This window comes from Thermobia domestica, chromosome 2 (genome assembly GCF_964235325.1).
Source record: "Thermobia domestica chromosome 2, izTheDome1.hap1.1, whole genome shotgun sequence".
Taxonomy (NCBI): domain Eukaryota; kingdom Metazoa; phylum Arthropoda; class Insecta; order Zygentoma; family Lepismatidae; genus Thermobia; species Thermobia domestica.
In genome coordinates, this window is record NC_137455.1 from 387,615,149 (window position 1) to 387,635,963 (window position 20,815).

The 20,815-nt window shown below is 35.9% G+C and overlaps 1 protein-coding gene across 1 annotated transcript in view; it reads right to left on the bottom strand.

Moving 5' to 3' along the window:
• LOC145678905 (carboxypeptidase B-like) overlaps window positions 1-20,815 on the bottom strand; it is a 44,839-nt gene that overhangs the window by 11,784 nt on the left and 12,240 nt on the right. The window contains exons 5-9 of the mRNA XM_081749512.1: window positions 13,359-13,516; window positions 10,140-10,230; window positions 5,088-5,236; window positions 3,111-3,167; window positions 1,078-1,162 (exon numbers count right to left, since the gene is read on the bottom strand). Coding sequence (XP_081605638.1) covers window positions 1,078-1,162; window positions 3,111-3,167; window positions 5,088-5,236; window positions 10,140-10,230; window positions 13,359-13,516 — 540 coding nt within the window. The remainder of the gene's footprint in view (window positions 1-1,077; window positions 1,163-3,110; window positions 3,168-5,087; window positions 5,237-10,139; window positions 10,231-13,358; window positions 13,517-20,815) is intronic.

A 20,815-nucleotide genomic window follows, 5' to 3' on the forward strand; every position in this document is an offset into this window, starting at 1 on the left:
AATATGATAAGATCAATGTTGAAGATCATGCTCGTTCTGGACGCTCTTCATCATCTCAAAACGACAGTAACATTAAAAAATTCCATCAAAAAATCAACAAGGATCGTTGTTTCGTGATCGACGAAATTTCAGAATAGACAGGAATGAGTTGGAGCTCGTTCCAGCAGATTTTCAATGAGAGTTTGCGAAAGAGATGCTAATTTTGTTTCTCGCCTACTCACACAGGATCTGGATATTTGGGCTCTCACGAGTAGACTATCGTTTCCTACCTTCCGCATTTGCCCCGGGAGACTTTTTTCCCTATTTCCAAGAATGAACAAATCTAAAATGGAGGCTTTTTGATGATGTGGAGGGTGTAAAAAGAGCTTAACAGAGGACACTGGACGATATCATAGTTGAAGAGTTCCAGAGATGCTTCAAAGGAAATAAGAAATAAGATTGGAGAATTGCATCGCATCTAATGGAGATTACTTTGAAGCAGACTGAAAGTATTTTGTTAGAAACTTCATAAATTACATTTTTAGAACAAAAGTCCAGTTTTTTTGGTCTTCCCTCGTATGTTTCATCTCTGATTTTATTTCTTTTTTACAACCAGAAGTGATAGACATCAATTACTACTTCCAGTTTTAGTATTAGTCTTCATAGGGCAAAAAGAGTAAAAGATAGCGAGTAATGGCTTTTTGATATGAATTCAACACCCGAGAAACTGAACCTATCTTTGATTTTATTCCTCTATTGCAAACAGTAATTATAGATGTTATTACTTGAAGTTTGAATATTGAATTTGCATAGTTTGGAAGTTTATCGTAGTTTTACACTGTGAAACGAAACCCACTCATTTGTACAGAGAAACCATTTCGGAACTGGAGAATATTACATCAACATTAAAACATGCTTTACACCTTTAAATAGATAAGAACTTGTTTTACTTGCTTTTCCTTACCGGAATAGTTTTTAGATATCTATCCGGAACGTCTAAGCAATTTCTTTGACTTATCTTGTGATCAGTCTAGTGTTTCTGTGCAGTGCATTGTGTTCACATTTACTTCTAGGTAACGTGAATAGCAGAGTACTTACACAATAGTTGAGGTGGAGTTCCAACTTGGTATGTAACGGAGCTTGCTTTGTTAATGGCATCGCCTACTTCATTTGCAAGGGCAGCCTGTGAAACAAACAAAAGATAGTGACCAAGATGAACAATCTAAGAACATGCAAAACTTTAAAGCTAACATTCGTTAAGAAGCATTGCAGGAAGATTTGTTCTGACAGAAAACTAGGGGTAGGTGGGTATAGTTATAATGTGGGTATGGATACGAGCGTAAATAATAACGCGTAAATAGCGTAAATGTTAGCTGACATATTTCGCACTAAGTTTAGAGACCCTGACATAGAAGAGTGCTAAATATTACTCATTCAACCAACTATGGAGGAGTACGTATCATGTAGTGACATTAATTTTGAGCGTTTATTAAATACAATGAAAATGTTTTGCATTGGCAGGTGGGAAGTATAAAATGGCGGTAATGGGGATAGTTGTAACAAAGTATAATTAGATGTAAGATTAACAAAAAAGCATTGACTTTAGGGAAAAAAAAAGACGCAGAAAGGTAAAACAAGATTTATCAACCTTAGACGAGGATGATTGTGTATGCTTTGTGTGCTGTGGCACCCATAGCAACAGTAAACCAAAAGCAAAGTAGGTGGAGTGTAATAATTGCAAGGAATGGGCACACGAGGCTTGCATAGCAAATCCCCAAAATCTACCTTCGTTTGCCACAACTGTGAGGACGAAGTGAGTGACAATCTCAATAACGATTATAGCGATATTTAATTTTTTTTTTGTTTAGGAAGGTTTAATACATCTTTGATACTAAGTTAGTATTGTAATTTGTGTTTCCAATTATCGTACGTCAGTCATTTCTAATTAGTTCATACATTGTTTGGAACTTCGTATCTACGTAACGATGAAATATTTTTCTGAGATTTTTGGTATGTGTTATGTTGAAGAGTAGTTCTACACGGTGCCATCATTAAATTACAACCTTTAGTTAGAAAGGAAATGCCCATTCCCCCTTCAACAAGAACTTCTCGATGCGTTTCTGTCTCCAAGTACCATACTAAAACATGAAGTCTGACAAAATTTTCAAACAACATGTACTGAAATGTATTTTTATATTGTTTTTACTCTATAGATGAACTTTATGATGAAATAATTTCACAAACTTCTATACAAAGAATAAAGCCTTTGAATAAATATTAAAGTTCAATATCTTTATCTGTCTAAAAATAATATAACAAATCAGGGGCGGATCCAGGACCAACTTCTGGTGGGGGTGGTGGGTTGTCATACTGCTACTTTTAAGGGCTCCAAAGTTTGGGATGGGTTTTATTTATATATATATATATATATATATATATATATATATATATATATATATATATATATATATATATATATATATATATATATATATATATATATATATAATAAGAAAGTTTCCTCTTCTGGGGGGCGATCGCCCCGATTGCCCCCTGGATCCGCCCCTGTAACAAACATATCCTATCTAAAAGATGAAAGACTAATATTTACTTTATAATATGTGTTAGTTATTTAGGATGTAGAAAGTAGGTCTGCATACTTTGTATATATTTATCTAAACGTATGTATATGTAAGTAGCTCAAGTGATAGAGGGTTAGCTTCGCATTCGGGAGGTCGTGGGTTGGATTCCCGCTGTCGATCATCCTGACTGGCGTTTGCCAAGGTTTACGTCAGTCCTACCAGGCGAATGCCGGGATGGTACCTACTAAACAGGCCCTGGCCGATACCTTCCCAAATCCTTTCCATTGTTATTGTTGTTGTTGTTGTTGTTAAATATTCAGTATAAAATAGCCTGTGAGTTGTATCTGGTGATTGTTAAGTAAATAAATGTTACTTATCAACCGTCGAATGATCGTGTTTCATTTTGCCTGAACGACATTTGCACTGTATATTTTTTAAGATAAATATTTACCTCTGAAACTGATAGTAAAACTCCTTCACAATTTTTATTTACATTTCTATACGGGTCAATAGTAAAGTTTAAGAAAAATAAACCTCTTAAAAACTTACCAACTCTTGAACATCTGGAGGTGGAATTGTAGTATAAGCCCATGGGTAAAACACCATCTGAAAGATAAAAATAAATGAAAATTCAGTGTTCCATATTATTTAGAATAGTTCAGTATTCTATAGTATTTTCCTTCCCATTATCTCTTTATTCCGTCATAGGAGGTAATCTTTTGATCGTTCACGAAATCCCACTTACCAATATCAATTTACAAAAATCTCGAGACAGCTTGTCAGATCTAAATTCCCAACATCTTAAGTTTGTTTTCAGTAATTTGAACTACAAGAACTGATGAGTCCGAGAAGCACAATATTATGATAATATATGTAAATGAAGTATTTACATATGATAACTGAAAACTTGTAACAACTCAAATATAATTAATTTTAAAATAAAAAAATAATTTTCAGATTTCTTAACTCACGTGATAGTACATGATTAACCCTTCTATTGGAAATAGTAGTCATATCCTTTATCTTGTTTTCGCGACTTATTATTCACTCAATGTAAGACGAAGCTTTCTAATAAGAAATTCTTCCAAATATGTAGGCAATTTGAAATACTTCAAATTTATTTGATTGAACCCAAATATTTAACTGTATGTATATACAAGCGAATAATAAGGAAGCATATTTTGTGCCAAAGACGATATTTTCTCATGTAAGTTACTTAAGAACAAAACTTCTATCTTCGAGCAGTAGAGTGAAGAGAGGTTATATAAGGAAACAGTATTTTGTTTCTTAACATGTGCAAATATGTACAAGTTTTATTTTGTTTGTCTTGCATATGAGACCTGAATTAAAAAATTGTTTCATTTTACCCAGTGTCCCATTTTCCCAGATTTACTTAATTTCAAATGTATTACAAAAAGTTAACATACCAATTCCACAATCTTCCCTCAAATTGATATGAAAGATGTGCTCGAAATAGTGTTATGTTAATAATATGAACATTTATTTTCAAATTTGCCTACGTTTTACTAAATTTTAACAGAAATTTCGTTATATATTATCCAATTGTATTATACAGGGTGTTTCAAAACAATACAAACAACGTTTGGGAGGTGATTCCTGACACCAAGATAAGACAAAAACTATAGAGTAACCTGGGTGCACAAATGCTTCCTTTCGGAGTAATAGGCTGCCGAAAACATGAAAAAATGAACTTTAGAGGTCTATAGCTCCAAAACTATAAGGCCTACCGTAGTCGGTTCAAAACAATTTTATAGATAGAGTTTGTCTACGGGCCTATAATCTAAAGTAGTCACCAACAACCTCTATAAAAATTGTTGCCGAAGTACCATAGGATTCTGAAACTTGAATATTTGGATAGGGCACATACTTGTTCCTAAGTGAAGTCTTGCCAGACTACGGTAAGTCCCATAGTTTTGGAGCTATGAACCTTTAAAGTTCTTTTTGTGTGTGTGTGTGTGTTTTAGGTAGCCTATAACTCCGAAAGGAAGCATTTGTGCACCCAGGTTGCTCTATACTTTTTGTCTTATCTTGATGTCAGGAATCAGCTCCCAAACGTTATCGATGTTGTTTTGAAACACCCTGTATAGGTAACTACATTGCGGGATGGTAGACCACGCAGCTTCAGAGAACGTGAAAGCCTCAAGCAGTCTGTTTGAGGTGGGGAGGCAAGCAGAGCTGAGAAGAATAGACTTATCTCATAATTTTATACCAATGACTCTTCATATGCGGAACTTAAATGATAATGATACCTTGTACGTAAATTGCCAATTTGTCAACGTTAGCATTAATTTGTCACTAAAATAGATTTAGCACTTGGTGCGTCTCCGTCCACTTATTTTTCGTTACCGCGAAAATTGAAGTAAATGTATTTAAACATAAAATGTGCTGGGTAAAAAGGGAAATAAAGTATATAAGAACCAGTAGAATACCCCCTGTCTTAGACCCTTAATTAAGTACGATTTAACATGCATGCTTGTGATGTAAACATGATTTAATGGAATTGACCTGTGCATCGCTGTGGAAAGAAAGGTAGGCCTGGAGATTGTCACTGTTGTCCAGAAGGAAGTCTCTCACATTCCGTGACTCTACTTCAGAGAATGGAACAGGCCCAGCGTACGCTTCGGAGCAAGGCTCATCACTTGCGCCTCCGTTCTCTGTAAAAACAAAACAATGCTTTATTTACTAATTATTATTTTATTGACTTCATGCAAATGTTCATTTTAGTGTTGCTAACATGTGAAAACGGGCTGTGAATTCAATTCACGAGTTGAGATTTAATGACATAATTAGGAAAGGTACCCTACATTTCAACGTCAATGTAAGCCTTTCTTGTGTAAAATTGGAAATGAGATTAGGGATGCGCACGAGACAAGATTTGTGGCTGTCTCGTATCGAAAATGTGCTGTAAAAGTGATGTCTCGACTCGAAAAATATGTATTTTTCTATTGGAAGAGCCATGTATCGACTCGAATTTTGTCAGGAAAATCCTGTCTCGACTCGTCTCGTGCGCATCCCTAAATGAGATTAATTTATAATACTTCAAGCAAAATTTTAGATCATTTTACTTTATTTTTTAGAAAACGTTTTCACAATTTTTGTGAAGAAAAAATCAGCTAAAAAATGTCCAACCTGTGAAACAGCCTCGTTGTCCTTACTATATAGATCCTTACGATTTTGAATCAATGCACCAAATTAATTTGTTACTCACAAGACTAATTGAAGTTTTGTTGTAACATGTACGACAGCATGAATGTAAGCAGGGGTTGCATTTTGAGGCTCTCTCTCCCCTAAATACCAATGTTTCTTAGATTTAGCCTAATTTTAGGGACGAGTTTACAAATTTTAACATAATTTATTGTCATATCGAATTTGGAACCCCTCAAAAGCTTTAGACTCCTCCAGAAATAAACTCCTGAGTACTTCTTATATCAATTTTCCTACGCAAAATATCAGTTAACGGATGATACAATTCATCTGGTTTCTTTGGGATACTGCCCATTCTCTAGCGAGCACATTCTATGTTAATGCGCGAAACTCATTGACTTCGAAAGTAATACACACGCTTCGAGTAATCCAATCCCCAATTTACACACATGTTTTCCAACTTCTGGTGAATGCTCTGGTATATGCTTGCACTACTGTTATTGAATTCTTTCATAAAACAATGGTTAGTTATAATTCAACGTACTTTAGTTGTTCTTGGCACAGTTCCTAAAATATAAAGTAGAACATTTTCATTTTTATCTGGTACTATTCATGCGAAAATACACAAAAGTTTCTGTTTCTGTAATAATATTTCAGATTACTCGATTGTCTTAAACATACGGGTATTTAAATTCTACTAATCACACAGCATCATTTATAATTTGCACATCTGTTATTTTATTAACTTATCATTATACTTGAAGCTTTAATGTTTTCTTTATTATTTATTTACCTAGTTGGTATATCAAGAAAGCTAGTTCAATTAATAAATATGTAGAAAATATATGTTTAAATGAAATCCAAGGTTCAATAGGAATAAGACAATGCTTGTCCACGACCTTTCACATCGAGAATAGCTTGAAATAAGCAAACACATTATCGCCACTATTATTCAGTTTTGTTCTAGTGTACGCTATAAGGAAAATCAAAGATAGCAACCGGGACCTAGAGTTGAATGGTATTTACTAGGTTACGACTTATGCTAATGATGTAAATTTAAAAGAGAGTGGTACGGGAACAATAGAAATAAATTAAGAGGTGAAAAGCGCCTGCAGACACATGAGTTTAGAAGTAAATCCAGAGCAAATTAAATAAATGGAAGTTTGCCTAACCATAATACTGTAAATTATTAATTCTTTCAAGTATCAAATAAGACTTTAGACTTTAAAAATATCTAGGATCAGCATTAACAAATCAAAACTATATACACGAAAAAAGTCAACTAAAAGTTGGAAATTCGTGTTATTACTCGGATCAAGTTCTTTCCCCTTCGTCAATTCTATTGGAGAATTCGAAGCTTAAAATATATAAAACGATAATCCATCCCTGTTTTGCTGTGTGGTTAAGAAACATAGTCGCTTACTGTGAGGAAAGAACGCAGACTGAAAGTATTTGAGAACGTTCTGAGATCCTGAGATGAATATTCGGGCCCAAGAGGAACGGGAATGCGGAATGGCAGAAACATCATAACGAGTTGTATAATTTATATCGTTTACGAAACATTGTTAGGGTCATCAAATCTAGGAGGCTTATACAACAGAATGGAAGGAAATAGAAACCAGGGTTGAAAAATAACGTTAAAAAAAAACGTTTTTATGTTTAAAACAGTTTTTTTTGTTTAAAACGTTTTTAACGTTTAAAACAAAGTACTTTGTTTTAAAAAAAACATGTTTAAAATGTTTATTTTGTTTAAAACAATAATCTAAATAGGCATATATATTATATTTTTACACTCTTAGGTACTGCTTGCCATCTATATTCAACCGCTAGATCAAATTTCGGGAACTTCCCTAATCTCGATCCGCCCAAATGTTCAATTCCGGAGAAAGAAATCGGGATTTTTCCCGATCTCCGTTCACAGAATATGTAGTTTAGTTTCTTTGTGTTACGTTCTACTGGTCGTTTGCATTCTTAATCTTTAAACGCCCATTGACGCAACTGCTGTGTCAGGGCTTTAAACATCAATGGCTCAGTCTTAAACCTCAAATTAAGGCTGGGAGATGGTTTTGGTACCAATTTATTTCTGAAAGATGCAGCTTTGCTGGTGTGCATTTTATGTATGTGGGAGGAGGGTAAATATCGTGTTTTTTTGTTTTGTTTTTTCAACAGTTTTTGGGGGGCCATTCCCCCTCTTGGGGGATAGATTCATAAAAATTGTTACGTGAAGCAATGACGTAGGTTACTACATAGTAATATCATGCATTTGTACTTCTTGCTTATATGGGGGAGCAGGGAGGGGGCAAAGTTAGCCAATATTTGGAGTTTAAGTTTTTTTGACGTAAATTACATTTATTTTTACAACAATCATCAATAGCTCAGTCCTTAATTAAGCTAGAAAGATGATTTGGTACCAAAGTATTTTTGAGGGATAAGGCTTTCCGTCAGTTGCATTTTATGTATATAGGGGGTAGGTATGTACGGCCGAGAGAGGGAGGATGAAGTTTTTTTTCATCAAATTTTTTTCATCAGGTTTTGGCGGGTATTCCTGCCCCTTTTGTGGTACATCCATAAAAATTGGTATGTGAAACAATGAAGTAGTCCCCTACATGATAGTAACATGTATGTGTACTTGTTGTTTATAGAGGAAGAGGGGGTCAAATTTGGTTAATTTACATTTATTTTCGGGACGGTCCCATATAACACAAGATATATTTCACTGAAGTGGTCTAGAAGCATAATTCTTGTTGGTATACATGATATGTGCAGCAAAAATGATTTGCATATGGACATGGTACTATAGTGGGGGAGGGGGAGAAAATGTCTAATTCAATGAATGTTTCTCTGCGCATATATTTTTTTTAATATTTCCTACATAAAACGAATTCATTACGCAACATTAGCATCATTTTGTCAGAGCAGGGTGGCTGCAAGGGTTGCCAGGGCCCCGCAAAGTCAATATTTTCATATTTTTAATGATTTTTTATGTCTGTTCTTTTTCTACGAATATGGCGGGAATTTCACGAATGTTACCTCGTTGGAATTTGTGGTCTATAAGCTTTCCAATGGTATATAACTTATGACTAGTGATAATTAGGGGCGTCGTCAAAGCCCGGAATGTGAGAGTCTACCATTTTGATAAAATCCCTGGCGGGCGTCTAGAGTTAATTGTGTTGTTATGCCGTAGACACTAATCATTATTAGCTACCCATGTTGCAGATAGAGATGTATCTTGAAAACTGTTTAGTTAAAATGTCATTTGCTCCTTGTAGGCTAGTCATTGCTCTTTTCTATGAGTTGTATTGTATTTGTCAGAGCATTTCTTCTAGCTTATGACGTGAGAACTGTCATTATTATGGAAATGATAGTGATCAAAAAAATACCCAAGTTTTGAATTTGTGAATTTGGATCTTAAAATAGTGTATAGTGTGTTTAACCTCCATTATTCTTGGAAATTAAGAAATATTCAAATACTTCACTCTAATTTTTGTTGGTTTAGTTATACGCACACTGATGTGCAGAATTTCGTTCAGTAATTGCTGTTATAACTCTGCTTGTAATTTAGTCCATGCACAAATCCTGCGGAGGATGTGTTGTTTGTTAGAAAATTAAATTAGCTTCTTCAATTTGATATGTTAGTTGTTTTAAACATGTCCAACCAGCATCGAAAAAAAAAACACGTTTAAAACAATTTGTCTAAAAAGTTTAAAACAAACTGAATAAAACAACAGCCCTCGTTTTAAACATGTTTTAAACACTTGTTTTAAAGATTTTGTTTTAAACATATCAGCCCTGGTAGAAACATGTTGAAAATTTTAACTGGAAACCAAATCGGGAAAAGGCCATTAGGACATAGGCGTAGACGGCAGGAAAACATTACGATGGATCTCACAGAAATAAGAGTACAAAGTAAAAAGTGCTCGAGTTGGCTAAGGACAGAATTCGATGGACAGTTTTTGTGAATGGACTATTGAACCTCCTGGTTCCATACAATAGACTTAGTAAGCTATTGGAGATTAAGATCACTTATCATCATTCAAGCTCCACGACACGCATTCCTTTTATTCAACGTAGAACGTAGTATCCAAAGCTCTACTAGTTTTAGCTGAATGCTTACACCATATTTAACCACGACGAAGCTCAACATTTATTATTATTATTATTATTATTATTATTATTATTATTATTATTATTATTATTATTATTATTATTATTATTATTATTATTATTATTATTTTGTTAAGAAAAGATAGATTAGGGACAGAAGTTACAGTATATTCACTATTCATCTTAGTTAGATAGCATGCAAAGTACTTTTTATTCTTGGACTTATATTCAGAAATCTCTTAGTCTAGACATTTTTCGGATTTTTGTTACTTTTAACTTGGAGATACATTTCTAAAAGTCTGGACTCACCCATCCAATGGAAGTCAAAATTTCTATTAGCATCAACTCCAGGGCAGCTCGGATAGCTGGTACGGGAGCGAGTCTTTCGCCACATACTATTCTGCAATTAAAAATGAACAGTGGATAAAAAATAATGGTTAATATATTTAAATAATATTATAGTTGAAACAAATATATGCAAAATCACGTTTTTTTTTAAAAAAAAAATGACCATATTCTATTTTTAAAGATCCTGCTTTTACAATCTCACATAAGAAATTTTACTACGGATTGGAAAGACAACAATTGCTGAAAGAAGATTCACTCACTTGTTTAACCTTATCCGCTTATGGGTGACGATCAACGATAAAAAATAAAAGTAATAAATAAATAAAATAAAGTAATGATAAAGGAGGTTAGATAGGGCATGTGTTTAAAGGCACATTCCTGAGATTCGCCTGGTGAAATTGACAAAGATGACTTGTTGGTTGATTTCGAACTTAGTTATTTTTCAGCCAGTGGTGGCTTTTGACGGAAATCAAATCTGTAAAATTGTATCACTACAAGTCAAGGGAAGAAAGCTTACCTTATGTAATAATTCTAAAGCTGTATGAAATTTAAAAATCTACCAACGTGACTTCCATGAAGAGCAGACACTGCTTTAAGCACCAATGCTATTTGAGATTTGCATACACAACTTAAAGTCTGATCTAAACCGCATGAGCATGTCTTTGGTCTCCCGCGTCAAAGACAACCATATGTGCACAATGGAGCTCATAGCCAGTGATGGTCCATCTTATTTCGAAGTGACAAGGCTAGCAATGAGATCTGTGATCTGTGTTTTCTTTTAAAAATTGGATTTTTTTAGTTGATTTCAGCATTGCTGTCTTTAATTTCAAGAAAACCACATACATATTTTAAATTATGGAAATGTATACTCGAAGAATTCGAACTTATTTTATTTGCATACGTTGTTGAGGTGGATACACATTTTTGCTGTAGCTGTACGAGTGTATCGAACAGGAATCGATCAGGATAGAAATACTTACTGCTCATCATTCTCACGAACTTTGCATCCCAAAAGTTTATTCTGCTCCTCTTAGATCCGAAATTGTGGACGTAGTTGAGAGATGAATATGCGTAATGCACACACAACGAAGTCAAGATATGAGCACGCGAACATGAATATACGTCCAAGATAATTTATCTTAGAATGTAGTTATAATTTTTCTCATTATTTACTCGTACTTTCTCCAGTTGCACGTGAACTTTTATTGGAATATATGTTGACTTGGAATCATGGAAAGAATAGTTTCAGTCTGTGATCTGCTACTCTCTTTCTAATCTTATGGATGGTGTTCCCTAAGCTCACTGGGAAGACTTTTTGGTGAATTTATGGTTTTCAGATCTCCTGGAAATCTATTCTCTAATTCACCGTACCATATCCTTTTTCTATGGTCATTTTCGCCTTCTTTCTCATCAACGATCTCATCTATAAAAGCAATTCCAACCAATGACTGCACACTGGGCGTACGTAAAATAGTATGTTACATTTGTAAATCCTGTAGTTTTTGGATTTAACGTACAGCAAACGTATAACTGAAAACGCATGTTTTATAATACTTTCTATATAAGTGTTCCATCTGTACGTACTTTCCGTATGAAACAATATAGGAGGACAGGATCTCACATACAAATGGACGTATATAACATATAGCTGAGGAAGGTAACATACATATATGCATGTAATATAAGGAAGACTGTTAGATACCAGACATCCTGCAACCGCATGATGTAACATCTAAGGGCAGTGCCTATGTAGCATATGGATAGGGTATGCTCCGTACTGGTTTCTGTAGTAAGCAAGAGGATTCCGTATATTTGTACAATATACCGCCCGTCCGGAGAACGGATTTTTCTCAGTGCATGTCAAAGTCGAAGTGACCCCAACTGGTAAGATGGATTAGACATTGCTCTTCGAGTACATGCATTGAAAAGGGTAATAAATAAAATTCTCTGTACGCATATAAATATGGCAACTTCAAGAACGACCACTGATCGCCTTTACAAGCCCAATTTTTACTGTTCAATTTACGTATCTTAAACATCAATGGAAAACCCATTAAAGATTGCGGAAATTCATAAAATTTTTAAAATAAAACATAACCACGTGAAGTGCAGTCGTATTAATTGGATTCATCTGACTTTTACGTTCCTCTTCATTAACGGGACTTTATGAGACAGAACCTACTGTTTAAAGTGGGATCTATGCGTTTGCATTAAGCACCCTGCTTCAAGTAGGCGTAGGCTATAGATTAAAAACCTTAGCTGGTTCTGGGTGCTCCTTCCTCTATGCTCATGTTATACCTACAGTTATTCTTAGGGTTTTGGCCAGGGATGTACTGGGTCGTATACCCATACGCACTTAATAGTTTTATATTCCAGCATATATTCAACTCAATTTTACGAAATAACAGGGTAGGTTTACGCTATATCTTTGAAAACAGCCGAACGTATACCTACCAAAATTATAATATTACATCACTGGTTTCTAATATTTCTCTGATTATGTGAACACAATTCTTTACTATAGACTGTGTAAATCCCATAGACAAAACACTGATGGATAGAAAAGTTTTAAAAAAATATTTTTTCGTGGCCCCTTAAGGCAAGCGCCAGAAAATACTATTCATGGATGACGCCCACTCAGGATCATGTCTTGAGTAAAACGTGTTTTGAGTGAAACCTCATTTTTGATAAAATTTCCGTCTTAAAACAACTCTTATTCATAAAGATGTTTTGAGATATTTATTTTTATCGAAAACGCATCTTTGTCAGGACTGCTGTTTCTGTCTTGTTGAAAATGTGGAACCATTTCTGTTGTCTATTTTGTTTGACTATTAATTAGCGAGATCGAAACCTTGTCTTCAGAGATCTTTATGAATAAGATCAAAATGTCATTTTCGTCAAGAGCGTCTTACTGAAAACCTAAATCTCAAAATCCAGCCTGATCATGAGAAAGATTTTAATTAAGAACGTATGAATATGGCTATGAACCATTCTATCTCTGTTATCTGGGTATTATCCTTCAAGTACGAGACAGAACAGAAACTCATTCCGTCTCCTGTCATGTGTTCTGTAAGATGTTTTTTTGCAGGAGGAAAGCTTGTTTTCTTATCTAAGCATGAGCAAAAGTAGAGTTATTGCGTGTAACTCGTATACTGATCACATTTAGTTCGTTTTACTTACTGTAGTAAATGTGTAATCGTATCCATCAGGGTTGAAAACAGGAAGAATATACCAATCCACATTGTTTACAAGGTCCTGGTTGGCCGCTCTGTTTTCTACCAATTGGTTAATAATGTAAAGTGTTGTCGCTGGAGCAACCCATTCTCTTGCATGGATACCTATTAAAACAATACGATTTTTCAGTTTTTAAACATCTCTTAATGAATCAACTAATATAAATTTAAAATTTATCTTAATAGGATATCAATAGTTTTGTATGTTGGTGGTTGGGTACTTTCTATTTTATTTCTTTCTATTTACAAAAGAATAGAAGTAAGTATCAGACTTGCAAATCATACGATAATTTATTGTGATATATAATAATTTAAGAGTTAATGCTATATACGATAGGCCTAATGTCCTTGCGATAATAGATGAATACACGATAATTTTAGAACGCAAACTTTTTTTTTTAAATTTTTGAATGTGCAAATAAATTGTAGATGAGCAGTAAATAATCATAGACACACACACACTGAAATTTTTAACAGTCATTTCCGCCAAAATAACCCTAACAGCAGAATTACATAGCAGGCATATGCCTATCATGTTCTTTCAAGTACATGGGAATGTGTCCAATATGTGCCTTATGTACCTCTGAGAGAGAAATTGCATGAATGGCAAGTGACATTCACAGTCTATGTCCGCCCCTAGGCACATGCCTGACATGTACCTGGGAAACGTGCCTAGTATGTTCTAGGTATGTTCCCATGCCGTAAGCGTCAATGAACCACAAAATTACTCTCCCAAAATATGTTAAATCGCCTATATGCGTAATGTGTTTACATTAAGGTGAATCTAAAAACACTTTAAACAAGTAAAAAAAATGTACCCGAGGGTGGGCGCAAACCACCAACCTTTAGATTACTAGCCGCGTGCTCTTCCGACTTTTTAAAAATACTTTATTGTACTCTTATTAGCCAATTACATCAGAAGGGATTAACAAACAAAAATGTACTGTGAGCAGCCAATTACATTGAAAAAATATTATAGACACTTCAATAAATTGCTGCTAGAAAATTAGCAAACTTTTGTTTACGAATTGAAAGTGCTATAGTTTGCATGCGTAACAAGAGTTGGTTGACGTACAAAGTCACATTACCATTAAAATTATTACATAAAAGAATATCGATAGTTTGGGACGTAATCCATAAAATTGCGTTATGTTTAGTGCTGGGATAAAGTTGATAATCCGGAAGCAGCATGAATGACGTACAGTGAATATTAGAAGGAGTTGTTCTGCAGATACGGGCAATGATTTTTTGATACTGAAACCATAGAGCTGTGTTTCGTGAGCAGCTTTCGAGTCGGTTTTGGAGAGTATCGAGAACATAACAAGTACCACAGAAAGAAATATACAAGTACCACAGATACCCAGTTCATAAAGTCTCCCGTTAGTAGGATATATATTTATGAACAACACTTTACCAAAGAGATTGCATGGCAGGAGGCAATACCGGAGTATGAATGTTTGCCCAGATTTTCTTCCAGTTTGTCATTGGGTAATGTTCTACAATATGGGGAACCGAAATTGTGGTGGCATGGTAGCGATTATATAATTGTCTTACAGAAAGATCTTCAAGGTGACTCCGTGCGATAAGCGAGTAACTAATAAAGAAATACGTCCTTGAGGTATGGCACAAGGGAAATCCAAGGTTGTATATGCAGAGGACCTTGTAACTCAATATAACATAATGGTACACATAGAGCCTTGCTGGGAAAGGACTCTGAGTAGAAGCAGAGTGTTTGGTAGACGCGATGTATCAGGAGCGAGTAGTTCTGAAGTTGAATGTTTTTAAGACCAAGGCCACCATCACGTTTTAATAAACACGCAGTCTCGTGAGTTACCCGTAGGCAGTGATTATGCCACAGCAGTTGCCCTGTGTGTTTTCGTATGATACTGAGGTATTTCTTCGGCAAGGAAAATAATTGAGTCAGAAACCGAAGGTGACTAAAAATAAAAACATTTAAAAGGTGGACTCGGCCTGCAAGACTTACATGCCGGGCTTTTATTTTGGTGAATGAGTGCAACCAAAGTACATATTGTGGTATGAAAATTGTTGTCTATAGTGTCTGCTATGCGACGTTGCCAAGTTACGCCTAAGATTTTGATGCGATCAGTAAAATGAATCGCAGACAAATACACGTGTTGGTCAGCCGGGTTTATACACATCAGGCGTGACTTTTGCTTATTGAGAATAGCACCTGAAACACACTCATAGTTCGAATGAGGATTTCAATACATGACAGTTCTTGTGGACTGTTAATAAAACAATGTATATCGTCTATAAATGCTTGTAATTTTAAGGTTGTTGCACCAATCGGGATACCTTGAATGTATTGTTCCAATGTGGAGAGAAAGGGAACGAGAACCAGGCTATAAAGAATGGAAGACAGGAGGCAACCTTGTACAATACTTTGACGTACATTGATAGGATATGTAAGTGCACCATTAACTTTTAATTTTACATATCGTTGAGTATAAAGAAATTTAATCAAATTAAGAAAACTGTCTCCGAAACCATATTTTTCAAGTACTTTAAAGATATAATCATGTGACAACCTGTCAAATGCCTTATGGAAATCAAGAGATAATAGAGCGACCTGCGAAGAACTAGTTTTCTGACACCAATGAATACCTTCTTGTAAATTACTTAATGCTAAAAACATAGATTTTGTATGTTTTAAGCCATACTGATCATTGTATAAGATCTGATTTAAAAACGGTTCTAAACGAGAGGCAAGGCAACGAGATAAAATTTTCTGGTCAACATTAAGGAGGGTAATCGGTCTACAATTATCAAAATCATGCGCACCTGCATGTTTAGGTACAAGTACCATAATACCAGCGGTAAAGAAGGCGTAAGAATGCTGTGAAATTGGCGGTAAAATACTAGTGTAAGACCATTTGGTCCCGGAGATTTATTTAACATCCTCGCAAAAATACCTTGCTTGACTACTCTTTCTCTAAAGGGCGCATTGAGAATGTTACGATCCACAGGGGTGAAATTACCAGTCGGATGCTCGAAGCAAGGGTCAGAAGATTGGGTTGGAGCGGGGGAATATAGGTTCTGTTATGCATCGTACAGAGTGCGCGATCATGCTCGTAAACTACGCCGTTAGGAAAGGTGACCTTGGACATAAGGTTTTGTTTACCTCTTCACCTTTCAAGGATAAGTGTATGTAAAGAGGGAACTTCATGCTGAAGCATCGTTGTTTTGCCTATCTTAAAAAACCTTGATTTTTTACGATGTAAAGTGAGTAGGAGTGCCTTAATTTCCTTAATACGAGGGGGTACGTCTACTCCTTGAGCAAATTCTTTATAGTAGTTACATAATATGTGATGGTAATAATTATATTGCTCTTTAACAAGACAGGATCTGTCTTTGCTGTGCTGTTTACATATAGACCGAAAAGACGGTATAATGTGATGTAACCACCATGAAAACAAACTTTTTTGCGAGATTTAAAGTGCATTAAATAGTTCCATCTATTGATAATGAGCAACTGTAGATCCTCGTCAGTTAAAATGCTGTTATTGAGTAAGCAAACAAAGGATGACTTTAAGTACTTACGGATGGGTAAATCAATGGTGCAAACCACAGCACAGTGATCAGAAAAGCATACCGGTTGAACGTTTATGGAGCGCACAAAATTAATTAAAGTGTACTGACATAGATCCTATTTAAATGTGAGGATCCATTTCTTCGAAAAAAAGTGTGCCCTGGGGCGTTACTTTTATAATGACACCATATGTCAACTAACTTAAAGTCTTGAACCCATTTACGCAATGTAGTAGAAGTATCGTAACCAAAACTTGAGTTTATAGGATCTAACACTGCGTTGTAGTCTCCTACACAAATCAAATCTCTGGCACCAGAATGTAACTCCGTTGGAACGTCGGGGAGATAAGAGTTTCGCTCAGTACGTTTATTATTCCCAGACGGCGAATATAAATTACAAAAATGTATGTTTTCATAATTGGCTGTGATAATACGACCTGACGGAAATTTTGAGAAGGCGTTTAATGAGATATCTTTACGATATATAATAGCTGTTCCAGAACCCGTTTCGGAAGGATTGACTTCCCACAAATGATTAAAAAGAAGGGAGAAGTTGTCAATATTGCATTCTTGAAGGAAAATTATCTCCAGAGATGATTTGTTAATGTAATCGGCTAGCGCTTTTTGCTTGGTAAGACTAGAAATGCCGTGGACATTAATAGTGGCTATACGCGTGGTATGAACCAATCATTGTTCCAATTCACAAGGAAGGCGACAAAACTGACTGTAATAATTATCGAGGCATTTCTCTTTTGTCAACATCTTATAAAATCCTTTCAAATATTCTATTAGCAAGATTGATCCCATACACAGATGAAATTATTGGAGATTATCAGTGCGGATTTAGACTAAATCGATCAACTATCGACCAAATATTTACCTTTCGCCAAATACTCGAAAAAAGTGGGAATACAATACCCCGGTACATCAACTATTGATTGATTTTAGAAAGGCGTACGACTCGGTTAGGAGAGAAACATTATACAACGTTCTTACAGAATTTGGAATACCGAGAAAGCTAATTAAATTAATTAAGATGTGTTTAAATGAATCCCAAAGTAAAGTCCGGGTAGGAAAATTTTTGTCCACGACCTTTCACGTCGAGAATGGCCTGAAACAAGGAGATGCGTTGTCGCCATTATTATTTAACTTTGTGCTGGAATACGCTATAAGGAAAATCAAAGATAGCAACCAGGACCTAGAGTTAAACGGTATTCACCAGGTTATAGCATATGCTGATGATGTAAATTTAATAGGGAATGATAGGAGAACAATAGAAAGAAATGCAGAGATCTTATTAAACGCTTGCAGGGACATGGGTTTAGAAGTAAATGCAGAGAAAACTAAATACACGGAAGTGTGTCGGGACCGTAATACGGCAAATTATAGATGCGTTAAAATACTAAATAATACTTTTGATACAGTGGATAGTTTCAAATATCTAGGATCAGTATTAACAGAGGAAAATCATATGCACGAAGAAATTAAATGTCGATTAAAAGCAGGGAATTCGTGTTACTACTCGGTACAAAATCTCTTGTCGTCGCGAATTCTATCGAGGAATCTGAAGCTTAAAATATACAAAACGATAATCATTCCTGTTGTTCTGTATGGTTGCGAAACATTGTCGGTTACTCTGAGGGAAGAACATTGACTGAAAGTATTTGAGAACAAGATCCTGAGACGAATATTCGGACCCAAGAGGAACGGGAATGGGGAATGGCGGAAACTTCATAACGAGGAACTACATAATTTATACGGTTTACCCAACATTGTTAGGGTCGTCAAGTCTAGGAGGCTTAGGTGGGCGAGTCATGTAGCTAGAATGGAAGAAAGTAGAAACGCTTTCAAAGTCTTGACTGGAAGACCAATCGGAAAACGACCATTAGGAAGACCTAGGGGCAGATGGGAGGACAATATTAAGATGGATCTCGCAGAGATAGGAATACAAAGTAGAAACTGGATGCAGTGAGCTAAGGATAGAAGTCAGTGGAGAGCTTTTGTGAACGCGGCATTGAACCTCCGGGCTCCATAGGCCATAGAGTTAGTTAGTTAGTTATACGCGTGGCATACATATTTAATGGTCACAGAAAAATAAAAAGACACCAAAGAATCACGACTCAAGGAAATGACACAATACACTTGAAGAAACAAAGACGGGTGAAAACACTCGCACACATTCCCATTCTATACTGGGAGGTGATATGATCACTTATCCGAAGAGACAGCACTGTCATTTGCCTTAGCACTTGTTTCACTATGATGGGGAACTACTCGTGACCTCGTGAAACCAGACACACAATTGTTTGTTGTTTACGGGTGGAGCATTCTTAGTTTTCTGAAGTTTATTGGCTCTACTGGATTTATCACGAGGTGAAGACTGAGATCGATCTTTGCGACGCCTCTTCTCGGGTAGAGAGGGAAACTGGGATGCTTTTGTAGATAGTGAATCTATATCGAAAGAATCACTCACTTCTTGGTGAGAGTCATCAATGCCCGCTAACGGTGGAGTACTTACCGTAATTTCAGGTAGCGTATCCATCTCCAATGCTGAGGATGCTGAAACAGTAATACTCTGTTGTGGAAAATCCGAAGTAATAGGCGCTATGGTAGTGGAACTGGATGAGTCACTCTGCGATGCATTGGAAGCAAGGGTCTGCTGGGAGGCGATAGCAGTGGAACTGGTGTGAGATGCAGCTGTAGAACTGGGGGGAACATCAAACGGACAAGCGGGTTCAGTTTTATTGAGTGTCTTAGGAAAAGTAGTTTCAGAAGTTGCAGTTGGAGCTGGAAGGTTTTCCTGTAAAGTTGGAGCACGTTTCTCACTTAATACGGGAAAACTAGTAAATGAATGAGCGTTCGGTAGAGTATCCACTTTGTTCAAAGTGCCGGGCATGGGCGGGGCTCTGGATGGTGAGACGCTGGATACTAAAGCTGGTACGGCTGGGGGGATACGGTGCTTTGTACATTCCATCAGAAAATGATTCGGTGAGTCACAAATGGCGCAGGTTTTAATTTGACCTCCATACGTTAACCACAAACGTAAACCACAGATGAAATTATGGGGCGCTAAATGCACATACGTATTATCTTTCTCCCAGTTCTTACTTCATAGATGTGTCCAGTAGATTACATTTTGTCTGCAATTGATTTAATTTCACCGTACTGAGATAGCACATGGGAAATATGATCTTCCAACTCGGTGGGTACCAAATGTAAACGAACAGTCATAATATTGGAACTGGCAGAATCGATTAAAATGTTATATGTATCTAGATCATCTGAATAACTAACCTTTCCATTCACTCGAAACAGAATTTGTTCACAAGGCACCTGCGATATTAACTTAAGAAAATAACTGTTTGCGACTATAATCAAACTCAATATTGACATCTTGATCAGGAAGCAGATGAAAAGTATTGCGGATCCATTCATGCAAGACTAATATATTAGGCTTGTTCACATCTTGGAATGACAAACGTATTCACTCTGATAACAGACATAATGAACTTAGTAGGTAAACCTGTACTTCACACTAGACAATATGATGAAAAGAGTAAATAGAACAGTAACTACTTGGTAGTAGAAAATACTCCACTTGACAATGCAGGTCGAGTTAAAGCAAGTTAACACACTCACTACTTCCACTCGAACACCTACAGGGACAACGAGGTGAACGGCACGGCGTCTGCCGAGCAACTGACTTAGCCACGGAGACGACGAAGAAACGTTGCTTGTAGAGGAATAAATTGTTGAAGTCTTCTGAATTTTGCTAATCAGAGTGCTCCTTTAGCCGCATATATTGCTTGGGATCAGATCAAATCTGCTCGCCATGTAATTTTATAACAAAATTAC